The sequence below is a fragment of the Nicotiana tabacum genome, chromosome 20 (genome assembly GCF_000715075.1).
Source record: "Nicotiana tabacum cultivar K326 chromosome 20, ASM71507v2, whole genome shotgun sequence".
In the NCBI taxonomy this organism is placed as follows: Eukaryota; Viridiplantae; Streptophyta; class Magnoliopsida; order Solanales; family Solanaceae; genus Nicotiana; species Nicotiana tabacum.
This window is the reverse complement of record NC_134099.1, coordinates 151,631,370-151,655,496: the sequence shown is the minus strand read 5'-3', so window position 1 is coordinate 151,655,496 and position 24,127 is coordinate 151,631,370. Positions and strand designations below refer to the sequence as shown.

The 24,127-nt window shown below is 37.5% G+C and overlaps 2 protein-coding genes across 3 annotated transcripts; both read left to right on the top strand.

The window, feature by feature from the left end:
- Nucleotides 1-12,185: 12,185 nt before the first annotated feature.
- On the top strand, nt 12,186-18,336 carry LOC107809435 (protein Dr1 homolog). 2 transcript variants are annotated; one of them, XM_016634070.2, is made up of 6 exons: nt 12,186-12,646; nt 12,762-12,823; nt 16,195-16,284; nt 16,887-16,981; nt 17,595-17,663; nt 17,992-18,336. In XM_016634070.2, exons 2-6 carry the CDS (start codon nt 12,769-12,771, stop codon nt 18,250-18,252), a joined length of 570 nt encoding a protein of 189 aa, XP_016489556.1. In that variant the 5' UTR covers nt 12,186-12,646; nt 12,762-12,768; the 3' UTR covers nt 18,253-18,336. The 2 variants fall into 2 exon arrangements, with proteins under 2 accessions (XP_016489556.1, XP_075096795.1); XM_075240694.1 differs by lacking the exons at nt 12,186-12,646; nt 12,762-12,823 and adding an exon at nt 13,333-15,983.
- Nucleotides 18,337-19,850: 1,514 nt separating this feature from the next.
- LOC107809434 (protein MIZU-KUSSEI 1-like) lies at nt 19,851-20,963 on the top strand. The gene has a single exon (XM_016634069.2). It carries the CDS (start codon nt 19,994-19,996, stop codon nt 20,837-20,839), a length of 846 nt encoding a protein of 281 aa, XP_016489555.1. The 5' UTR covers nt 19,851-19,993; the 3' UTR covers nt 20,840-20,963.
- The last annotated feature ends 3,164 nt before the right edge of the window (nt 20,964-24,127 follow it).

Genomic DNA, 24,127 nt, shown 5'->3' with positions numbered 1-24,127 from the left:
TCTCGTATTGGACTTGGTGCAGTGTTGATGCAGGATGACAAGGTTACTGCCTATGCTTTGCGACAGTTGAAGATTCATGAGAAGAACTATCCAGTTTATGATTTAGAGTTGGCAACCATTATTCACGCATTGAAGATTTTGAGGCATTATCTACATGGCGTGGCGTGTGAAGTGTTTACGAATCATAAAAGTCTTCAGTATTTGTTCAAGCAAAAGGAGTTGAATTTGAGGCAGAGGAGGTGGTTAGAGTTGTTGAAAGATTATGACATCACTATCTTATATCACCCGGGAAAGGCCAATGTGGTGGCCGATGCCTTGAGTAGGAAGTCAGCCAGTATGGGCAGTCTTGCTTATATTCCGGTTGATGAGAGGCCGCTTACTTTAGATGTTTAGGCTTTGGCCAATCGGTTTGTGAGGTTGGATATTTCTGAGCCTAGTCGTGTATTAGCTTGAACGGTCGCTCCTTCTTCCTTATTGAAGCGTATCCGTGATCGGCAGTATGATGATCCCCATTTGCGTGTCCTCAGAGACACGGTGCAGCACGGAGGTGCCAAGCAGGTTGCCTTAGATGATGATGGAGTTTTGAGATTGCAGGGTCGAGTTTGTGTGCCTAATGTGGATGGGCTTCGAGAGTTGATTTTAGAGGACGCCCATAGCTCCAGGTACTCTATTCATCCGGGCGCCACGAAGATGTATCAGGATTTGCGGCAGCATTATTGGTGGCGTAGAATGAAGAAGGATATTGTTACATATGTGGCTCGGTGTTTGAATTGTCAGCAGGTTAAATATGAGCATCAGAGGCCAGGTGGATTGTTTCAGAGGATTGAGCTTCCCGAGTGGAAGTGGGAGCGAATCACTATGGATTTCGTTGTTGGGCTCCCATAGACTCGGAGGAAGTTCGACGCAGTATGGGTCATTGTTGATAGGCTGACCAAGTCAGCGCATTTCATTCCTGTGGCAGTCTCCTATTCATCCGAGAGGTTAGCTGATATCTATATCTGGGAGATTATTCGTCTTCATGGTGTGCCCGTGTCTATCATTTCGGACCGAGGTATGCAGTTTACCTCGCGGTTTTAGAGAGCAGTTCAACAAGAGTTGGGCACTCAGGTGGAGTTGAGTACAACATTTCATCCCCAGACGGACGGCCAGTCCGAGCGGACTATTCAGATTGTTGAGGATATGCTCCGAGCCTGTGTCATTAATATTGGAGGCTTGTGGGATCAGTTTTTGCCATTAGCAGAGTTTGCCTACAACAACAGCTACCAGTCGAGCATCCAGATGGCTAGTTATAAGGCTTTGTATGGTAGGTGATGTCGATCTCCGGTTGGATGGTTTGAGCCGGGAGAGGCTCGGTTGTTGGGTACAGATCTGGTTCAAGAAGCCTTGGACAAGGTCAGGATTATCCAGGATCGGTTTCGTACAGCTCAGTCCAGGCAAAAGAGTTATGCATACCGCAAGGTTCGAGATATGGATTTTATGGTTGGTGAGCGGGTATTGCTCCGAGTGTCGCCTATGAAGGGCGTGATGAGATTCGAGAAGAAGGGCAAGCTTAGCCCTAGGTTCATTGGTCCATTTGAGGTTCTTGATCGAGTGGGAGAGGTGGCTTATAGACTTGCATTTCCACCCAGCTTATCAGTCGTGCATCCAGTGTTTCATGTGTCCATGCTTCGGAAGTATCATGGCGATCCATCCCACGTGTTAGATTTCAGCACTGTCTAGTTGGACATGGACTTGTCTTATGAGGAAGAGCCGGTAGCTATTCTAGACCGGCAGGTTCATCAGTTGAGGTCGAAGAGTTTTCCTTCTGTTCGTGTTCACTGGAGAGGTCACCCTTCTGAGGCATCGACATGGGAGTCCGAGTCCGATATGCGGAGCTGTTATCCCCATCTTTTCCCCGACTCAGGTACTACCTTCTTCTGTCCGTTCGAGGATGAACAGTTGATTTAGAGGTGGAGAATGTGACAACCCAAAGGGTCATCACTTGCTTGTAATTGAATTCTGTATCTCCGAAGCCTTGAAAACCCTATTTAGAGTTGCCTCGATTTGCGTGCGTAGTCCGGCGCATAGCCGGAAAGCTTAAATACGAAATTCTGTGAAAAATAATAAATTTGGTTATAAAATGAGTAAATTTGACTTCGGTCAACATTTTTGGAAAACGGACCCGAACCCGTGATTTGACGGTCGCGGAGGGTCCGTAGGAAAATATGGGACTTGGGTGTATGCCCGAAATCGAATTCCGAGGTCCCAAGCCCGAGAAACGAATTTTTTAAGAAAAATTATTTTCTGAAAATGTTTAAGGAATTTTGAAATGAAATTTGATTAGAACATGGTGGTATCGAGCCCGTATTTTAGTTCTAGCGCCCGGTACAGGTCTTATATATGGTTTAAGTCATTTCTGTAAAATGTGGTTGAAAACGGAGTCCGTTTGACGTGATTCAGACCTAAATTGCTAAAGTCGATGTTTTGTGAAGTTTGAGAAAAATCCTTTGATTTTGAGGTTTGATTCATTGTTTTTGAGGTTATTTTGGCGATTTGATCGCACAGATAAGTTCGTATGATATTGTTGAGTTAGTACGTGTGCTTGGTTAGGAGTCCCGAGGGCTCGAGTGTGTTTTGGATGTGTTTCGGGAAGTTTTGAGTTTAAGAGAAGTTGCAGATTTTCTGCAGTCAGTGCCCAGGGATTTTACCCTTCGCGTTCGCGTGGTCCCCTTCGCGAACACGTAAGGCAAAGATCCTAGGTGCCCAAAGTCTTTTTCGCGAACGCGAAGGTTGTGACATGAACGTGAAGCGAGGGGGGAGACCCTTCGCGAACGCGTCCTCCCACTCGCGAACGCGTATGGTTGAGGGGAGGGGTCACCAAGTTGTTAAACGCGAACGCGAGGCTCGAGAAGTTCCTGCTTCGTGAACGCGAAGGCTATTGCAGCCTGACCCATCGCGAACGCGATGCATATTTTCGCCCAGTTATTTTAAAGACCCAAAAACAGAACACTTACGGGATTTCTCAAAATTTTACAAAACTTCTTCTTCTCCAAAGCTCCTAGGCGATCCTTGAAGCACTTTTTCACCAAAACTTCTTGGATAAGTAATTTTTAACTCGATTCTTCCATTTTCATCAACATCTATTGAATTTCTAGACCTAAAACATATGATTAAGGGTAGAAGATTAGGGATTTGGGTAGGGTTAGGGTTTTTAATTAATTGTGATTTAGGCCTCATTTTGGGGTTGAATTCTGGAAATAATTATATATTTGGGCTCGTGGGTGAATGGGTAATTTGATTTTGGTCCGAACCTCGTGTTTTGACCAAGCGGGCCTGGGGTCGATTTTTGGGTTTTTGGAAAGAATGATTGGAATGCTATAATTAGGCATTTAATTCGAATTGTTTAGCATTTATTGATGTTATGAAGTCATTTATGTATAGATACAATTGATTTGGAGCCAAATTCAAGAGGAAAAGCGCTAATTGAAGATTGGGTTGGCCGTGGAAATTTGAGGTAAGTGTTCGATCTAACCTTAGCTTGAGGGATTAGGAGTTGAGTCATATTTGCTACTTGTTTCTTGTTGAGTACGACGTATAGACATGGTGACGAGTATCTATACGTTCGTGTCGAGCATGACCGTGAGTCTTAAATTGATACTTGTTGTATTCCTGAATGATATTGTGGTTGCAATAGTGAGTAGCCGTGATATTGAGCAATGACTTAGTTTATTTTCGTGAAAGTTACTTATGAGCTAGAAATGGTGGAAATGGAGATAAATAGGAGTTGAGTTGAGATTGGTTATAGCTGACTCTCCCTTACCGGGACGTATGTACTTGTACTGTTGAGTTCCCTTGCCGGGATCGTGTAATTTATGGTTAAATCCCTTGTCGGGACTGTTGTTATGATCACTGTAAGCTGTATATTTGGAACGGGTTGCGCGGCGCAATATTTTTATTATTTTAAATATATATATATGGATCGGGTTTAGATCGGGTTGCACGCCGCAACAGATATATTATATGGATCGGGTTGCACGCTGCAACAGATATATTATATGGATCGAGTTGCATGCCGCAACAGATATATTATATAGATCGGGTTGCACGCCGCAACAAATATTATATTGGATCGGTTGCACGCCGCAACAGATATTATATTGGATCGGGTTGCGCGCGCGCAACAGTTATATACGTGGATCGGGTTGCACGCCGCAACAGATATTATATTGGATCGGGTTGCACGCCGCAACAGTTATATATGTGGATCGGGTTGCACGCTGCAACAAGATTAAATGATAAGGGATCGGGTTGCGCGCCGCAACAGTATTGTTATCGTATTGATTGTAGACATCGAGTGTTCTTTCATACTTTATTAAGTTTCTGATAGAATTGGTATGTTTCCCCCTCCCATTTAAACCGTTATTACCTGTTTATATTTTCGTTGTATATTATATAACTGCACAGGTTTATTTGGAGTCTGGTCCTAGCCTCGTCACTACCTCGCCGGGGTTAGGCCAGGCACTTACCAGCACATGGAGTCGGTTGTGCTGATACTATACTCTGCACTCTGTGCAGATACCAAAGTAGCTTTTGGTCAGCAGCAATAGCTCGGGAGACAGCCTTCAGTCCACCGAGACACCGAGGTAGCCTTGCAAGCGTCCGCAGGCCCGGTGTCTCCTCTATCTTATTTCATATTCTGTTATCTCATGTATTCGAGACAAACAGTGCTATATTTCTTTCAAACGGTTGTATTTAGTACTTTTAGTAGTTCGTGGATGTTGTGACACCAGGTTCTGGTAGAGACATGTATTGGTTTCTAGATATTTGGGTTTCACATTTATTTAAGACTTCCGCTAAATTTTATTTTCCACTGTCATTTAAATGCTTAATTATGGATAATTTAACTGGCTAAACATGTACAAAAATGAATGAGTTAATGGTATCTAAGTTCATGGCTTGCCTAGCTTCTACGAGTCCCGAGGGTGGGAATTCCGGGTCGTGACATATATATATATATATATATATATATATATATATATATATATATATATATATGAGAGAGAGAGAGAGAGAGAGAGAGACTTACACATACACACACACAAACACTTCACTGTAATACTATAACGTATATATAACTTGTTATAGTATATGTTAGTGTGTGTATATATATAACACACATACTTCGTGCTACTTTAATTACATATATAGCATGTTATAGTACATGATACTGTATTCATTATTTGTATTGTAACAGAATTAATGAATTATATTCATTCATCACTAGGTTATAAGTCGATGAATCAATTATAACAGACTAATTGATATAAGTTGAGACGTTTTGCTTTTAATATTCAACGATGCATCTGAGTAGGTTATAAGTCGATAAATCAATTTATATATATATATATATATATATATATATATATATATATATATATATATATATATATATATATATATATATATATATATATATATATAACAAGCTTCGTTGTACTACTTTAACTACATATATATCATGTTAGAGTATATTTTAGTATATTCATCCTTTGTATTACAAAAGTGTTAACAGATTACATTTATATTATTTAGATAGTAAATACAAAAGTAATTTTTAATTTTGACCAATGTTGACCTGAAAAGAGACCAACTTTGGTCGCTAATTATCCAGAAATTAAAATTAGCGACCAAAGTTGGTCGCTAAATTTAAATCAGATTTATTTATATTTTATATAATATTTAAAATAATAATATAATTGTTAAACATTAGAACTGGGTCCCAGATTAGCGACCAAAGTTGGTCTCTATTTTCTTCCCCTTTCGTAAGCGACCAACTTTGGTCGCTAATTTTAAATTATATTTATTTATATTTTATAATTTTTTAAATAATAATATAATTATTAAAATTTTATAACTGGGTCCCACTTTAGCAACCAAAGTTGGTCGTTTATCTGCTTCCCCTTTCGTAAGTGACCAACTTTGGTCGCTAATTTTAAATTATATTTATTTATATTTTATAATTTTTTTTAAATAATAATATAATTATTAAAATTTTTTAACTGGGTCCCACTTTAGCTACCAAAGTTGGTCGCTAATCTCAGTATTTCTTTGACCAAGCAAGTCTGACCAGTCCGGTCAACATTTTGACCACATTATCGACCAAAAAGCGACCAACCTTGGTCGCTAATGTATTTAGAATAATTATTTAATTATTTTCTCCAATTTAGCGACCAACTTTGATCGCTTTTCTTGACAGATCAATTTTGATCGCCAAATTTTAATCGCTTTTTCCCGGATTTCTAGTAGTGAAACAAACCCAACATACCCATTTCGAAATTAACCTCAAATCTCATATCCAAGTTTTACTTTCAAACTCAAAATCTCATATGATTCAAACATAAAGTTTCAGCTTTTTCACTGAAGTTTTTTTTTTAAACCAATCAAGTGTTATATCTAACAAACTTGAACTCCAACGATGGAGGTTTTCTGATTGTCCCCCAAATGTTTAATTTTTAATAAGAATGGTAACAGTTAACTTTTTACGTATCCTAGAACAAATATGCAGATGCTAACATTCTTGATTAAAAAGTGACTCACTTCTATTTTTTTTTAATTTTTTTTTTACAGTGAAAGAACTTTAGAAATAAAAAATACTTTTTAAATTAAACGGGGAAAGGGAAGGTAAAGATCAAAAAAGCAAGACAAGAAGAACAAAAGGATTTCATACATGAAGAAGCTTACGTGGGGTTATGGACTATGGAACAAATGGGTCTTTAATGTTAGGCTAACAGATGAAACAGAAATTTAAAATTATATACAAGGTTGGCCAAACCAGATAAGAAGGCAAAATATGGCCTAATTTTAGCAGCATTGTTCTTTCAAGGGAGAAATTCAAATATAACCGGATTTACGAGTGGTCATTCAAAAATAGTCACAGTTTCAAAAGTAATCGAAATTTAGCCATTTTTCATATAAAGATAAATCTAAACAAAAATATTGTTTAAAATCCGAAAAATACTCCAGCATAATATATTGGAGTTCTAACATAAGTATACTAGAACTTCAGCATATTATAATGGAGTTCCAGCATAATATACTGGAGTTCTAGTATAATATACCGACCTAGTATAATATGCTGGAAATTCATACACAGGTGCTCCAATCTCCAGTATATTATGCTGGAACTTTCCGCGTGTTGGAGTTCCAGCATAATATGCTGGAAGTTCATACACATGTGCACCAATCTCCAGTATATTATGCTTGACCGGTCTCTGTTGCAGCAAAATAGTGACTATTTTTTAATGACTTTGCAAATACTGACTATTTTTGAATAACCAATCCGAAAACTAGCTAGCCTATGCTATTTTTGTATTAGGCCGTAATTTTTTCAAGATAGAATAGGGACATTTGCATCTATACCCGCTTTTTGTGTTACGTTTTAATTTGTGTTCGCTTTGCAAAAAAAATTGCAAGCGTATCCGTTTTTTCGCATAACTTTAGCATACGGGGCTGAAGTAGCAAAGACAATCATGCAAAACTTCAGCATTCTAGTAGCCGGGCCTGAAGTTTTTGTTTTGTAACTGACGAACTTTAGCTCTAGAGCTAAAGTTTTTATTTTGTAACTGGCGAACTTCAGCTCTAGAGTTGAAGTTTTTATTTTTGTAACTGGCGAATTTTTTGTTTTGTAACTGGCGTTTTTATTTTTTTAACTGACAAAACTTTTGTTTTATAACTGGGAACTTCAATTTTAGAGTTGAAATTTTTATTGTGCAACTATCGAAACAATCCAGAGTTTAGTCAACATCATATCTGAAAACCGACTGCGACGACACTGTTCTGTTGACCTTTAAGAAGAGAAAGGATGCAATTCATTAAATGAAGTTGCTTTGCTTGAAGCAATATTTGAATATTATTTCAAAGTTGATATTGATCTGGTCATAACAGTAGGAGAATGCTGAAAGTCAGTAAGTCAGTTCTCCATAATTAATTGCATTGTCTAGTGACTCACGTATTATTATCTACTAACTTACGTAATTATTTATAATTTATTTTTAAATAATTTAAGAACTGAAGTTCTATAGTAGCACTAATAGCAGTAGAAGAAAGAAGAAGAAGAAGAAAAAAAAAACGAAGGAGGAGAATGAGGAGGAGAAAGGAGGCTGAAATTATTTAAAAAGTGGGTACAAGTTAATTTTATTTTAAAAATAGGTATATGTTAAATGGGGGCGACCAAATAAAGCACCCCATGCAATTTTTACTATAGAATAGCTCACGGTTCTGATAAACTTGCCCATGACACTTCTCCCAATTGACAATTAGACCTTCAATTTGAGTGGGATATTTAATTGCTTTTCAAGCGTAGACCATCGCCTCTGCTCAACCACGGAGAAATTAAAAAATAGACAGATTTATAGTAGTCATTAAAAAATAGCCATAATTTTAAAAGTAATCAAAATTTAGCCATTTTTCATGTAAAGATAAATTTGAATGAAATACTGTTCAAAATCCGAAAAATATTCCAGCATAATATGCTGAAAGTTCATACACATGTGCACTAATCTCCAGTATATTATGCTGGAACTTTCCGTGTTGCAACAAAATATCAGTTATTTTTCAACGACTTTGCAAACACTAACTATTTTTCAATTATTAGTCCGAAAATCGGCTAGCCCATCCTATTTTATCCCTTAAAGTGGTAATAGATAGTACAAGCCTTCCCATAAGAGAAGGCGGATTATCCTAGTTCATTACCAACACCATTACACCAATACATAGACACTTGTTTCCCCTTAAATTTTCATAGAAAAATACAGTACTTTAATGTTTAATTTGGACAATTTCCAGGTACCTCTGTAGACATCTTCTAGTGCAAAAAAAAAGGTGGATAAATTCCTCATTAACACGTCCATATTTTCTCACATACAACCCTTATAATTCGCTTATTTTTTTGTTTTTGTTTTTTGGTTTTTTGTCATGACAATATAGTTTGTTACCATCGTTAAAGACGGAGCTAGGAATTGAAACTTATGGGTTCGAAATTCTAGTTTTTTTAAGTTATTGGGTTATAACTTCACAATTTATTCATATATCATGGATTTCACAAAACAAATTCAGGATTTGAACAAAAGTTACCTGGTCTGGCTGCCAACGGGAGCCCCTGAGTCTTCATGTATATAATGGAAAATAGACAAACGATATACATCAGGTTTCCTTATACAAGAAGATTTAGTAAAAGTATCCTCAGAGCTAGGGGTGTACAAAGGAAACCGATAAACCGTACCAATTCGGTAATCCGAGTCAAATCGAGAAAAAAACCCATCTATGGGTTGGTTTGATTTGGTTTGGTGTTAGAAAAAAAATCCGACCATAATTGATTTGGTTTAGTTTTAACTAAAGAAAATCAAACCGAAACCAAACCAACCCGACATTACATATATAGAAATTTTAGATATATTTAATATATAAATATACTTATTGTGATGTAATTTATAAATATTTCTTAAAAGATTTCATAATTTTATTTTTTGAGGTATTATTTCTAGGTTGGATTTAGAACTTTTGAATGTTCCAAAAAGTTTTATAGTCATTAACATTAGTAAATTAAATAGTGTTAACAAAAGCCCAAACCAAAATCAAATCAATACTAATGCTAACAAAAGAAATTTAATTCAATACTACGAACGGGAATGTATTGAATATCTATTTTTGTTTTGCAATAATTTAGATAAAATACATAACCTATTTTTATTTTTCTGTAACGTTTAGTCATGTATTTAATACTCTCTTATTAGTCTACTTATTTTAGCATGACTTAGTACTTTTAGATTATGTTTATTTTTATTATGGCTTTTTAATTAGTAATATTTATATTACATAATTTTATTGTTGAATATTTTAGGATAATGCCATGACATATCTCATATTTTGTATTATTTTCTTGGAAAATACTTTATATAGTTGTATTCTACTAGGACTAAGGAAATATTTTGAGCATAATTTATATGTTTTGTTCTACGAAGATTTTACCGGAAAAAATCCCGAAAAACCCGAAAACCCGAGAAAAATCGAGAGTGAAAAACCCGAGTTTTATTGGTTTGGTTTGGTCTTTAGATTTAATAATCCGACACAATTGATTTAGTTTGGTAATTATAAAATCCGAACCAACCCGACCTATGTACGCCCCTATTGAGCCACTACTTCGCTTTGTTAGAATTTCTTACAATTTTCCTCACCTTACTTGGTAAACCCTTCAAACTGAAATATTTCAAGAATACATATGCAATTAGGTAGTCAAATTAAAGATAAACATGAAACGTTTTGCTGAGCAAGAAATTTAATTTGAAGAAACATCCAACTTATGACAATCATCTTGTTTTTAGCACTAGATGAAAGACAAGGTATTCCAGCCTTACCCTTTTCCTTCTCTGATATGATCTGATATCAATCAAGATATAAATCTTGGTACACATTAATTTCAATGTCTGAGCAGCAGTCAGGTCACCTGGAAATGGTCTTACAAATTAAGTTGCTCAAGTGATAATCATAACTGGAAATGGACAATGAGTACTACTAAAGCTACAAGTAATTTACTTAATATGGAGACAATGTGATGGTAGCATATCAGGCCCCAGGATGCTTTTTCTTGGTACTTGGATGTATTAAGCTGCACGCGCAACACGCCTACGGGTTTGGCTGAGTGGTTTCCCACACGAAAGACCTATGATTAATTCCTCTTACCAACAGCCTCCTCAGTCAGATTACTCGTCGCACCGAGCTTGCCTAGTGCAGTTTACATCTCTTGTGTAATTTACGAGCTATTGCATAATGAGCAGGTTACCTAGTGTGGAGTGTGCACCGAAAAGGATGATTCCTTATCTTTTGTATGATTCCTTAGTTTTTTAATTCGTGTTATTATTTTGAATAAGTCTCATATTATTTAGGAGCATATCTACTAGTAAAAATGCTCCAAAAAAGTAGTAGACTTATTCAAAATAATAATAATTACTAGAAATGCTCCTAAATTTGATGGATATCACACGATTTAATTACTGGACGAAAGCTCCATTCAGTTCAGTCAATTTTAACGAGACGCAGTTAAAATAATACAAAGAAAGTCAAACTTCGTTTAAGTGGTATGACATTTAATTATCACTTAAATTTACTAGTATAAAAAGCATATAGTAGAAGTTTGATTTTGTTTCAGGAGGTTCCTGTTAGTGTATTACATTACATTACATCAATCCAGGAATAACTTGAAGAGCTCGATCTCCTAATAATATTTGCAATAATTTTTATAGTCTATTGACAAAATGAGGGATAGATGACAAAAACCATCAAATTCTCTTGTAGTCAACGAGATGGCTAATCACTTCAACATTTAAAATGAAAACTCTCTAATCCCTGTACAAAGCAAGGTCCAATATGGTGTCCAGTTCCAATTTGGTACCCATATTTCAATACTAACGATAAAATGTGTATAATCACTTTTACATTTGGATTGACAACTTTAGAATACACTTTATACATCAATATTATTACTATACTATAGTTATATCAATTATGAGAACATGGACAGGCAAATAAATTAATTTTTCTTCTTCTTATGTACTTAATTAATAGGATATTAAAAATGTCTAACTAGACAGTGATGACACAACATTTTTTTTGGAAAGAGACACAATATTACTTAAAACTGAATTTCATAATTTTAGGGGTAGTTCGGTAGGATGTATTAGGAAAAATAATATATGTATTAGTTTTGGTAATATTGATCAATTATTTGTTAGTGTTTTTCAACCAATGTGTAACTAATTCTTGTAATAGTTATACACTATATTCAATTATATATAGCAAAGCATGACATTAGGCCATTAGCAAAATCATAATTTTTTAATACATGAATAAACATGTATAAAAGACATAACTGAGTTAATACATCAAATCAAACAGTCAATAAGAAAGAATCTCAAAATAACTAATCATAGTATTACTAATACACCATATTCGGTAATATTCTTATACACCATGTCAAACGACCCCTTATTTAAAATAGTGATAAATTAATTAGGTATAGCATTGGGGTTGCGGTGGAATTGAGGAAATTCCTGTACTCTTAATTAGAAATCTCGAGTTTAAACCATAAAATTTAAAAAATTCGTTAATTAAAAGAAGTTAGATATAGAAAGAGCTTGATTCTCAAATGGATATTCCACAGAATACCATATTGGGGCATATGTGTTAGGCCTCAATTGGAAGATTTTCACGCGTCCGCAAATTTTCTCCACTTTCCCCAGAAGAAAATTATGTATAAGCAAATGAATCATATTTATCATCGCCGACTCTCTCACGCACCCAACACTTACGTGCAAACCACGTCCCAATCATCACTCACACCTTGTGGGACCCATGTCATTCTGAAGCACACCTCCCTCATTCGTGCTTCAGACTACCCGCCATTGAATTCAGAAAAAAATTGCCCTAGTCATCTGCAAACTCCTCTCTCCTTTTTCCCTATCTATATCCAGCATCATGAACCACCGTTTCCGATTCCGATCACCTCCTTCGATCTCCCTCCGATTATCTTCCAATTGGCGGAGCTGCTGCTGTATTCTCTGTAAAATCGTCGTCCTCTATCCGATCTGCCACTCGCGATTTTCTAATTCGTAAGGTGAGATTAGTTCACTCGATAGCTCTAGATCTTTCCTTTTTGATTCGTATAAACAATTTTTTTCGTATTTGTATTATGTATATTGTATTTGAGATTTTGTGTTTGGTTTTTTTAGGGTTAATATGGAACCTATGGACATTGTTGGTAAAAATAAGGAGGATGCTTCGCTTCCCAAAGGTTATTTTCTTCCCTTCTCCCTATATTCCATGTTCTATTTTGTTTTTGCATGTTTGCGCCTCGATTAAGCTACTAAATATGCCTACCACTTCCCACCATCCCTGGTATTGCGTAACTGTGTCCACCAAAGCTTGGACAAATGCAAAGAAATCACCTAATATTTTTTTATTATCGCTATAATTTGAACCTGAGACCTCATGGTTTTCCACCGACTTCATTGACCACTAGGCCGCACCCTTGAGTGCAAAGTTTATGTTTCACTTTTGTATACCTAACTTGAAGAAAGGACAATTATTTAGTATTGGAATGGAACGGCTCCGAATGGAGTGGAATGTATATTCAGGACTTGTATAGCTGTGCACAGACTAGTTTGGAATTTGGCATAGTTTGTAATTGAAGAGCTTTTGAGTGGATGAATATGATGTAATCGCGCAAGGGTTGATGATTAAGTGCTTGTTTGGAAGGTATTGGGTTATGCCAATATAGTTGCATGCCTTTGCGACTTTTATGATTCAGGGAGGGGAGGTTTTCTTCTGAAATCTAAGAGATGCATTTAATACAATTTATGGAGCATGCATTGACTTGCAATGACTAAAGTAGTTGACATGTATAGGCCTCTCTGTGAACTACGGTGGCAAGTAAATGCTATAAATTTGGAACAGCACATGCATGTTGATGTCACTGCTTTCCCTCAGATTTGTTTGTACGAAATTTATTGAGTTCCCTTTTGACTAAAAGTTAGAAGTATTCGGTGAGAAGAATTGTATAATAGCTGGAACTTTCTATATTTCCCTTAGGATAATATTAGCACTATTGAGATACTAGAAAACTGGATGATCAGTCCTTCTCCATATGTGGACGAGTGCTGTAGCTGGAATAGAGGGTTTGCCTTGTTTTCCCAAAGTTTGTTGGAGAAAATCTTCTCAGATGAATGGTTGCTAAACATTGGATAAAGTGTCTCCAGTGGTTTGGGTTTCTGTGTCGTAGTTGAAAATAGAGTTGAGAAATTGGGTTGAGCAGTGAACACTTTCTAAAGTATTAGATCAGTTTGATAACTTATTGGTTCTTGTATGTTCCAATTTCTCTAGGTTTTCTTATTATATGATGTGAAAAATTACTGAAGTTCTGTCACATATTCTCTCTCTCTCTCTCGCTTTGTGGTACAGTATGCTAATTGTGTTAGGCTGATGAGATTGATGATCTCAATTGAAAACAATGGTATTATAGGAATTATTGTTGCCTCTGGGACGAAGATGGTAAGATACTGATGGAAGATGCCCAGATTAAGAGGAGATGACATACTTCCATAAACTTCTGAACGAAAAAGGGGATCGGAATATTGTGCTAGGCGAATTGGAGCATTCCGAGAGTCACCGTGACCTCGGGCATTGCAGGCGTATCAAGGTTGAGGAGGTCGTGGGGGCTATGCGTAAGATGAGTAGAGGCAGAACAACCGGACCAGACGAGATCCCAGTGGAATTTTGGAAGTGTGTAGGGAGAGCAGGTTTGGAGTGGTTGACTGGGCTGTTTAATGTTATTTTTAAGGCAAAGGGGATGCCGGATGAGTGGAGGTGGAGTATGGTGGTTCCATTGTATAAGAACAAAGGTGATATCCAGAGTTGTAACAATTATAAGGGTATCAAATTATTGAGTCATACCATGAAAGTATGGGAGAGGGTCGTTGAAGCGAGGATGAGGATGACAGTGTCTATATCAGACAACCAGTTCGGGTTCATGCCGGGTCGTTCAACCACATAAGCTATACATCTTGTTAGGAGGTTGGTGGAGCTGTAAAGGGAGAGAAAGAAGGATCTGCACATGGTGTTTATTGACCTAGAGAAAGTGTGACAAGGTTCCTAGAGAAATTATCTGGAGATGCTTGGAGGCAAAAGGTGTGTCGGTTCCCTATATTATGGCGATTAGGGACATGTATGATGGGGCTAAGACTCGGGTTAGGACGGTAGGAGGCGACTCTGAGCATTTCCCGGTTGAAATAGGGTTACACCAAGGCTCTGCGCTTACACCAAGGCTCTGCGCTCAGTCTGTTCTTATTCGCCCTGGTGATGGATGCGTTAACAAACCATATCCAAGGGGAGGTGCCATGGTGCATGCTATTTGCTGATGACATAGTTCTGATCGATGAGTCACGAACCGGTGTTAACGAGAGACTGGAAGTTTGGAGACAGACTCATGAGTCTAAAGGTTTCAAGCTGAGCAGAACGAAGATAGAATACTTGGAGTGTATTTTCAGCACTGATCCGGGGGAAGTGGGCGTGGATTTGAGGCTTGAATCACAGGTTATCCCAAGTAGAGACAGCTTCAAGTACCTTGGGTCGGTTATCCACGGGGAGGAGAGATTGATGAAGATATCGCACATCGTATTGGGGTAGGATGGATGAAGTGGAGGTTAGCATCTAGAGTTTTGTGTGATAAGAGAGTGCCGACGATACTCAAAGGCAAATTCTATAAAGCGGTAGTTAGACCAACTATGATGTATGGGGCTAAGTGTTGGCCTGTTAAGAACTCACATATCCAAAAGATGAAAGTAGCAGAAATGAGGATGTTGAGGTGGATGTATGGGCACACTAGGATAGACAAGATTAGAAATGATAATATGCGGGAGAAGGTGCACGTGGCTCCCATTGATGACAAGATGCGGGAAGCGCGGTTCAGATGGTTCGAGTATGTAATGAGGAGAAGCCCAGATGCTCCAGTAAGGAGGTGTGAGCGGTTGGTTGTGGAGGGCAAGAGAAGAGGTAGAGGGCGGCCTAAGAAGTATTGGGGAGAAGTGATCAGGCAGGATATGGCGAAGCTTCAGATTTTCGAGGACATGACACTTGATAGGAAGTTGTGGAGGTCGAGTATTATGGTTGTAGGCTAGGAGGTAGTTGAGTCTCGCGTTACTTTGTACTGTTGTGAGCCTAGTCTGGTAAGGTTGTAGTCTAAAATAACTAGGGGCATTGCCATGTCTTAATACTTTCTCTTTTCGGTGCAAAATCTATTTACTAGCCATCATTTCTGCCTTGTATTTTTCTTCTGCAATTTATGTTCCTATTTTTCCTATGATCTCTATGGTGAAACTAATATTCTCTCTTGTTTTTCTTATTATCTTGAGCCGAGGGTCTTTCGGAAACAACCTCTCTACGCCTTCTGGGTAGGGGTAAGGTCTGCGTACATATTACCCTCCCCAGACCCCACTTGTGGGATTTTACTGGTTGTTGTTGTTGTCTGGGTTCGCCTTATACTCTGAAGCTCATTTAGTTTTTGGCAGAAGTTCGTTATTAAGGAGGTCTCAATGTGTTTGGTTGTTGCTTTACTTCTATAATTGATTTGTTGTTTGGCTATCTGATACTGCTGTTATTTCTTTTCAGCAACTATGACAAAAATTATTAAGGAGATGTTGCCCCCAGATGTCCGTGTTGCTCGAGATACTCAGGATCTTTTGATTGAATGTTGTGTAGGTGAGTTGATTTAGTTGCTGGGTTCAGATTTTAAGTTTGGTGATATGTCATTGCTATTGTTAGTGGTGTTTGTGACTTTGCGTATAATAGCAGCTGATTTTCTCTATAAATTTAAGGGAATATGTAACATGACTAGAATTAATATTTCCAGTGTAGGATTATGGATCTAAAGGGAAACTGAGTCTAAAAGCTGTCGAGTCAAATAATGTATGGTGAGTTGTAGTAAGAACTAAGAAGAGTATGGTACAAGTGCATGGTAGTGACTAATGAGCATAAAACATGTTTAAGACATTGTGTAGGTTAATATATTAAAATAAGCTGATAAATTAACACATTTGAAGCTTATTTTAAGAGAATCGTGATAACATGTCTCTACTGCTTGAACAGGATGAGGTCCCTTCTCCTTCCTGTTCGTCCCTTTATAGATAGTTGAATGTTATCTAACAGTCAAAAGAAAAGAAAAACAGATAATTGAGTGTTATCTATTCACATACCACGATTAGATAACAAAATAATTGATTCAATTAGTATATGAAGCATCATTGTACTGGGGTTCTCTTTTTTAATTTGCATTAATTTTTGGTACTCTCTGATCTCTGCAGAGTTCATTAATCTTATCTCATCAGAATCAAATGAAGTTTGTAATAGAGAAGAGAGACGAACAATTGCACCAGAACATGTACTCAAGGCTTTGGAGGTACTAGACTTGATCTTGCAGTTCATCTTTTATGTTCATCTTCTTTATGTTGATTTTGCTTTGCAATTTTCTGCGGCATATCACTTTGAAACTGTGCTATATATGAGTTTACTTTGAGGAGATATAAGCCATTTGAAACTTGGTTTAACTTTGAGGTGATAGTAGAGTGGGAAGGACACCAATTGTAAATTTTGTTCTCCCCCTTCAAGTTTTCGTCTGAGGTTATATTGGGCCAGATATATGATCTGATGCAAATGGCCTTTCATAACTGATCCACATTTATGGTGAAATCTTTTATTTTATTTTATATAGGTCTCAAGGAACAAATATTCACCACCTTATCCAAAAAGGATTAAACAATTCATTATGAAGATCAACTGAACCAGTTTTATGTTGTTCAGTATTCTTACAGTTACTTTTGTGACCAAACAAGAGTGTTTGATCAATTTGTATCTTTATAGGTTACCTCTTAATCATAAGCATATGAAAGCCTTTATGGCATCTTTACAATGAGAGTGATAATTAATGACCTGATTTGCTAATCATAACATGCTGATAATTATTTGCAGTTGACATACGCATTCACAACTTATATTAATTAATGATTTCTCAGGTTCTTGGCTTTGGGGAATATATTGAAGAAGTTTATGCTGCATATGAACAACACAGGCTAGAGACCATGGTAACTGCTCATTTCTATATCTTCGTGCATTAGTTTGACCTGTTATGTAGGATGCTTCAATGACTTCCTGTTGAATAGCTAGATTTACCTATGGACAAAAAAAAGAAGCTAGATTTATCCATCTATTGAGCCACTGCCTCTTTTCATTTTCGTGGAACTGTCATCTTAGCCCCCCCCCCCAAAAAAAAAAAAAAAAAAAATCAGTCTCATCCTCACCCTCGCTCCATGAACCCATGCATGTGGTTTACCCAAATAAAGTAGCTTTTCAAAAAAAAAGAAGCAAAGAGTCTGATAAATGCATTGCCTTCTGCTGTATCTTCAACCACAGGACACGGTTAGATCAGGGAGGTGCAGCAATGGCGCTGCAATGACTGAAGAAGAAGCACTAGCTGAGCAACAGAGGATGTTTGCTGAGGCACGTGCAAGGATGAATGGCAGTGCTACAGTTCCCGCAAAACAGCCTGATTCAGAAGAAGCACTAGCTGAGCAACAGAGAATGTTTGCTGAGGCACATGCAGGGATGAACAGCGGTGTTACAGTTCCCTCGAAACAGCCTGATTCAGAGGCGGACCAAAACTTGACTAGTTAATTTTAGGACTTCTTTGTTTGTTCTGTAGGCAAGCACCTTTGACTCATTTCTATAAGTGGTTTCTCTTATCTTTATGTACAAAAAGCTCCTGTCCCGAGTGCTAGTTATGTGAACTCTCCTTCAATTTGTACTTGTCTCCATATATTGTGTGTAATTAATGAGCAGAATGATCTACATTCTTCAAGTGCTTTCAGTGTTTGTCGCTATGGGCGAGTCTGCTCTCTGTCACTATAAAGGCCCTTCAACTTAGCCACTGCCCCAAGGAGCAAAATGTGGTCAATATCTTTGGGGTGTGCATTTCCAGTTCCACCCAAATAAAACTAAATTGTCAAGTTGTGGGAAAGAATGGTGAATGTGATGGTTATTTAATTGGTCATTGTTGAATTAGTGATCCCATTCAGTATTGAGAAAAGAGAATACACCTCCCATGCTGTTTGATTTAGCCCCAAAATCAGTTTTTGCTTGTTGTTGAGCAGTGATTTTACACCTCAGTGAAAGAGGATAAGGAAACAGTGAATCCTAAAAGCCAACTTCAGCTTTATATCAGTGTTGCAGGTTCTTGATTGGTATCATTATGTTTCATGTCTTTTCTAGGGGTTGAGGACAGAATATGAGTGCTTGCTCGAGCTGAATCCAACATCATCACTGGCTGTCCTTTGGGTTTGGATTCAGGTTTATCACAAGCAGCAAACATGAGGCAGAACATTGTGCTGGGAGGATATCTACTGTAAACAGTGACTGATCCTTGGTTCTCTTCCTCTGTGATTTCAGTGACAACTTGCTCATTTTTCAAAAAGCCTTTTAAGTTCCTATACAGTGATGGTCTTGTCAATAATGACGTAACTACTTGTATATCTCTAAGACAAAACACTAAATCCTAAACTGGTAAAAATGGTAACTAACCTACTATTGTAGTTTAAACTACACTGATATCAAAAAGATCTTTACAACACTAATAGCAAACTAAGTGTAATCCCACAAGTGTAATTTGGGGAGGGTAATGTGTACGGAGACTCTACCCCTACCTTGTGAATGTAGTGAGGTTGCTTCCGATAAACCTTCGGCATAAGAAACAGTGATAAAAAAATTCTTGACATTGTCATAAAATTCAGATTATTCTCTGAAGAGAAAAAATAAACTGTTCAAGTCAAAGAAGAGTCAGTCAAGTTACTCCTTTTGCACCATACCCCAAAAAGAAAGTGAAATAACATATCCTGTGTCTCCCTGAGATTCCTTTCTTTATGTACAATTTTTCTCTCTGTTGCATTCTCCCCCACAACCCTATAGGACCTGTATTTCATTCCTAATTCCCATCAAAGTTGGTGGGGTAGCTTATGCTTTCCCTTTGTCAGATTCCTATATCTAAAAGTAGTAGAAGCAAAACATTAAGGAAAGAAAGTAGATTTCCCTTCAAAAGAACAAAACAGACTCTCTACACCCCTCAACTCCTATTCTCCTACACAAAAACACTTAAAAGGTTCCTAGTTTTTTTTTTCCTCCCTTTCTTAGATGAAGTCATGAAGACAATACCATCTATTTCCTGGTCCTAACGATACTGGTATTATCTGTCTGGCTACTGTTACTGATCTATTGTCTTTGTCTTTTTGTGAGCCGAGGGTCTATCGGAAACAACCTCTCTACTCCTTCAGGGTAAGGATAAGGTCTGCATACACACTACCCTTCCCAGACCCCACTTGTGGGATTTCACTGATTTTGTTGTTGTTGTTAGACGAAGACAAACATGGCTAAGAGTTTTCAAGACCTGTCCTCCAAGAGGCAGTTTCACTGGACAACCAAAATCAGCAATGAAGAAGCAGAAGTAGAAGAATATCCATCCCTAATTCCCTCTTCAAACAAAAACATAACTTCAAAAGTAATCCCTCAAGTCTCAAGGACCAACTCCAAGTCTTCATCTTTAAACACTATCCATGACAACAAGACAGATGACAAGAAGTTAAATCAAGAATCAGCTACAGCAGTTTCATCAGCATCTGTTACAACAACAAGAAGGAAACTGCAAACAATAACAGTGGCCAGGCTAAAGTCTGTCCTAATAGCAATTGGCAGAAACAGGATACACTTCCAACAAGGTCTTGGAACAAGAGTTGTAGGCACCCTTTTCGGCCACAAGCGTGGACACGTACATTTTGCATTTCAGAAAGATCCCAATTCACAACCAGCTTTCTTGATTGAGCTTGCCACTCCTGTAAGTGTACTAGTCCAAGAAATGGCATCAGGCTTGGTTAGAATTGCATTGGAATGTGACAAGGAAGAAGAAAAAAAGGTGGCAAGACTGATAGATGAGCCTAAATGGAAAACTTACTGTAATGGAAAGAATTGTGGTTATGCGACAAGACGGGAATGTGGGCCGAAAGAATTGCAGATACTTAAAGCTGTGGAGCCAATTTCAACAGGTGCTGGTGTTTTGCCAGGGAATGAAAATGGGGGTACTGACTCTGGTGAGATTATGTATATGAGGGCTAAGTTTGAGAGAGTTGTTGGCTCTAGAGATTCAGAGGCATTTTATATGATGAATCCTGATAGAAATGGAGCTCCTGAACTTAGTTTCTACTTGCTTAGAGTCTAAGCAGTCAATGGAAGATCCCAATTTTCAATGACTTAGTTTTGCTTTTCTCTTTTCTTTAAGAGAGTTAAACTGAACTATAATCCTTTCTTGATCTAACTTCCAAAGGCATGGAGGTCTAGCCACGTCCAATGTTTTTAGTATTTTTCTTCTTGTTTTGAAGAAAATGTGGTTAGAGGATGGTTTATGGTTAATGGTATACTGTATTTTTTCTCTTTTGGGTGGAATGGAATTTTGTGTTTATTGCTTTACCAAATATACTTCCCATTTCAATTGAAGAGTTTAGTTTTTATACACTAATGTAAAAAAAATTACACTAGGTCAGTTAAGTGATAATCGTCTGTAAAAGTCGGACTAGTAACATGGAAAATGAGGCAAGTTACACGAAAAAGTTATAATATACTAATTGTGGAAATATTTATAAATAAGTTATATCCACAATTGAATGGTTTGCAACATAATCAAATAAGAAAAATGCAGGATAAATAACCCTCCTTCCCTCACTTACCAGCTTGTATGAATGCTTTAGTAGTGTCATCTGTTCATTGTTTTTGTTCTCTAATGTCAGATACAATATCCTTTGGTTTCATTAATTTGTTTTTTCATCAAAAGTTGGCATTATGCTACTACTTTCTTTTCTCACATTGCTGTTCGGTAGGGGTCAAGTTGAAATTTTTGAACTAGTATTGACTTGACGCACCTCTTTTGAAATAATAAATAACATGATAATCTTATTATATTGTAAGGCTTCATAAAATTTCACCTAAAATCCGGGGTTTCGTGGTGTCGAGGTAAGCTAATATGTTTGAGGATTGTAGCAAAGCTCGCCGCGGTACGGACTTTTGGGTTGTACAGTACGCCGGGAAGTTGAAGGAAAAAGTTTGTTGAACATGGCATTTCTGCGGTCCACTATGCGACCGCAGAACCATTTTTTAGGCCGCAGATCGACCTCGGAATGAAGCAGAAATTGAGCCAAGTTTGAGGACCATTATACGGTCCATTATGCGATCGCATAATCATTTTGCGGACCACACAATCAATCGCAAATCCAACACGTAGATTTTCGGAGGAGGATTGGCCGCAGAACTAGTCTGCGGACCGCAGACCTGACCCGAGCAGCCGAGTTTTGGAGAGTGATTTTGCGGTCCCTTATGCGGACCGCACACCTGTTCTGCGACCGCAGAGTTGGAATCGGAGGGTCCATTTTCTGATTTTATAACCCGACCCTATTTCGATATATAGACGTTAAGAACCATTTGTAAAGAGAAAATATGATATTTCTAGAGAGGCGGTGCCATAGAGTGAAAGAAGTCCTTAAGCTACTTGTTCATTAATCCTTGCTCAAAAGTTGGACAATACACAAGGAAAATTCACAAATTCTTCATCCAAGAGGTAAGGTTCTATACCCTAGTTTCAATTTCGAATTTGGGGTAGAAGATGGTTAATGAGGAGTGTGATTCTTGGGGTGTGAGAGTGTTATTTATGCATGCATGTACTATCCAGGTTCTTTGAAAGGTTGTTGAGCTCAAATGGGTAAACTTTGGGTTGTGGGATGAAGGATTCCACCACAGGAGGATCTTGAAATCATAATGGCTACCTAGTGTTTAAAATGCTCAAGAGAGCTGAAACCACGAATATCTTCCTAATTTGTGTTTAATTTTGTTATATTTCCAAATAGATCGAAGTTGCTAAGATTTTTGGAACATTGTAGTAATTTAAGTAAGCTCAAAGCGAGGTATGCTGGCTAAACTTCTCTCTTAGAACTGAATCCCACAATGTTCTTGTAAGCCCAGAGTTGTTCATTATAAATTTGACTATTCCGAATAAGCTTTGTGTCGAAAGATGTATGTTTAAGATGTGTTCCGAACGCTATTATCTTATTGTATTATTCTTCGGGAATGTGATCTAAGTATGGGCTGTGTCACGACCCAAACCGATGGGCCAGGATGGGCACCCGGTACCTTACTTAACCGAGTACCAACGTAACGTATCTTTCTTAATACATCATCATATACACATGCATACGGGCCTAATAGGCCAACATGATCCTTTATAAACTCAAAACATAGGCCGACAAGGCCGTACAATCTTTTATGTACACGACATATGTCTACAAGCCTCTAAGAATACATAAATGTCATAAGGGTCGGGACAGAGTCCCGCCATACCAAACAATACACGTCTAAATCATACTAACCAAACGAGCAACTCCGAAGCAAATGGAGTGCACCAACATCTTTCGCTGAGCTGATAGCCTACTTGGAGGGATCTCGACCTATCTATCGGGACCTGCGGGCATGAAATGCAGCATCCCCAGGCAAAAGAGACGTCAGTACGAATAATGTACCGAGTATGTAAGGCACATAAATAAATACATGAGAGATATGGAAGACATATAGAGTACATGACTCAACCTGTAAGTCAGAATAACTTTGTAAATCATAAATTACTTTTAACGTCATGCATATGCATATGAATGTCATGTCGTGCATAGGTACATGTTTCATAATATCATTAGCCTCTGAGGACATCCCATCATATCATATCAGCCACTGTAGGCAAAATCATCATCGTATACCAGCTGATCAAGTGGTGGTGCGTATATAACGCCATAGCCTTTCCCATATCCCATATATATATATATACATACATATATACGCGTATATAACGCCGTTTGAATCATATTTACATATATATGCGTATATAACGCCGTTTGAATCATGTTTCGGCCACTGTGGGCAACATCATCATCATATACCAACTGATCAGGTGGTGGTGCGTATATAACGCCGTAACATTTTCCCATATCCCATATACATATATTTACATATATACGCGTATATAACTCCATCTGGTCATGGGTCAATGCATATGAATGCAATGCATGAAAAGTACGTCAATAAAATCATTCGGAAGGTCATAAGACCACTTTACCTCTTGAGCAATATCATAAAGTAACATCTTTTCAACTTTCGTATTTTTCTGAGACCCATGAACAAATGATAAAATATTATGACACATGGGAATTAATGAACATTGATATTTCTATTACTTCTACGAGTAGAGTCACTTATGGAATTTGTGCATTTGCACGTTTCTTTCATATCGTATGGATCATGCCAAAAGAAAGAAGGGATAGCCTTAACATACCTGGAGTAGGGAAAACTCCGTATTATATTCTTAGAGAAGATTGCACCATACTCCTGTAGAAATGCAAAATTTTACGTTGCTACGATTCTATCAATTCTCATTGGAATTGTTTTGTGCAAGACTTTTCGTTGGATTTCTTCT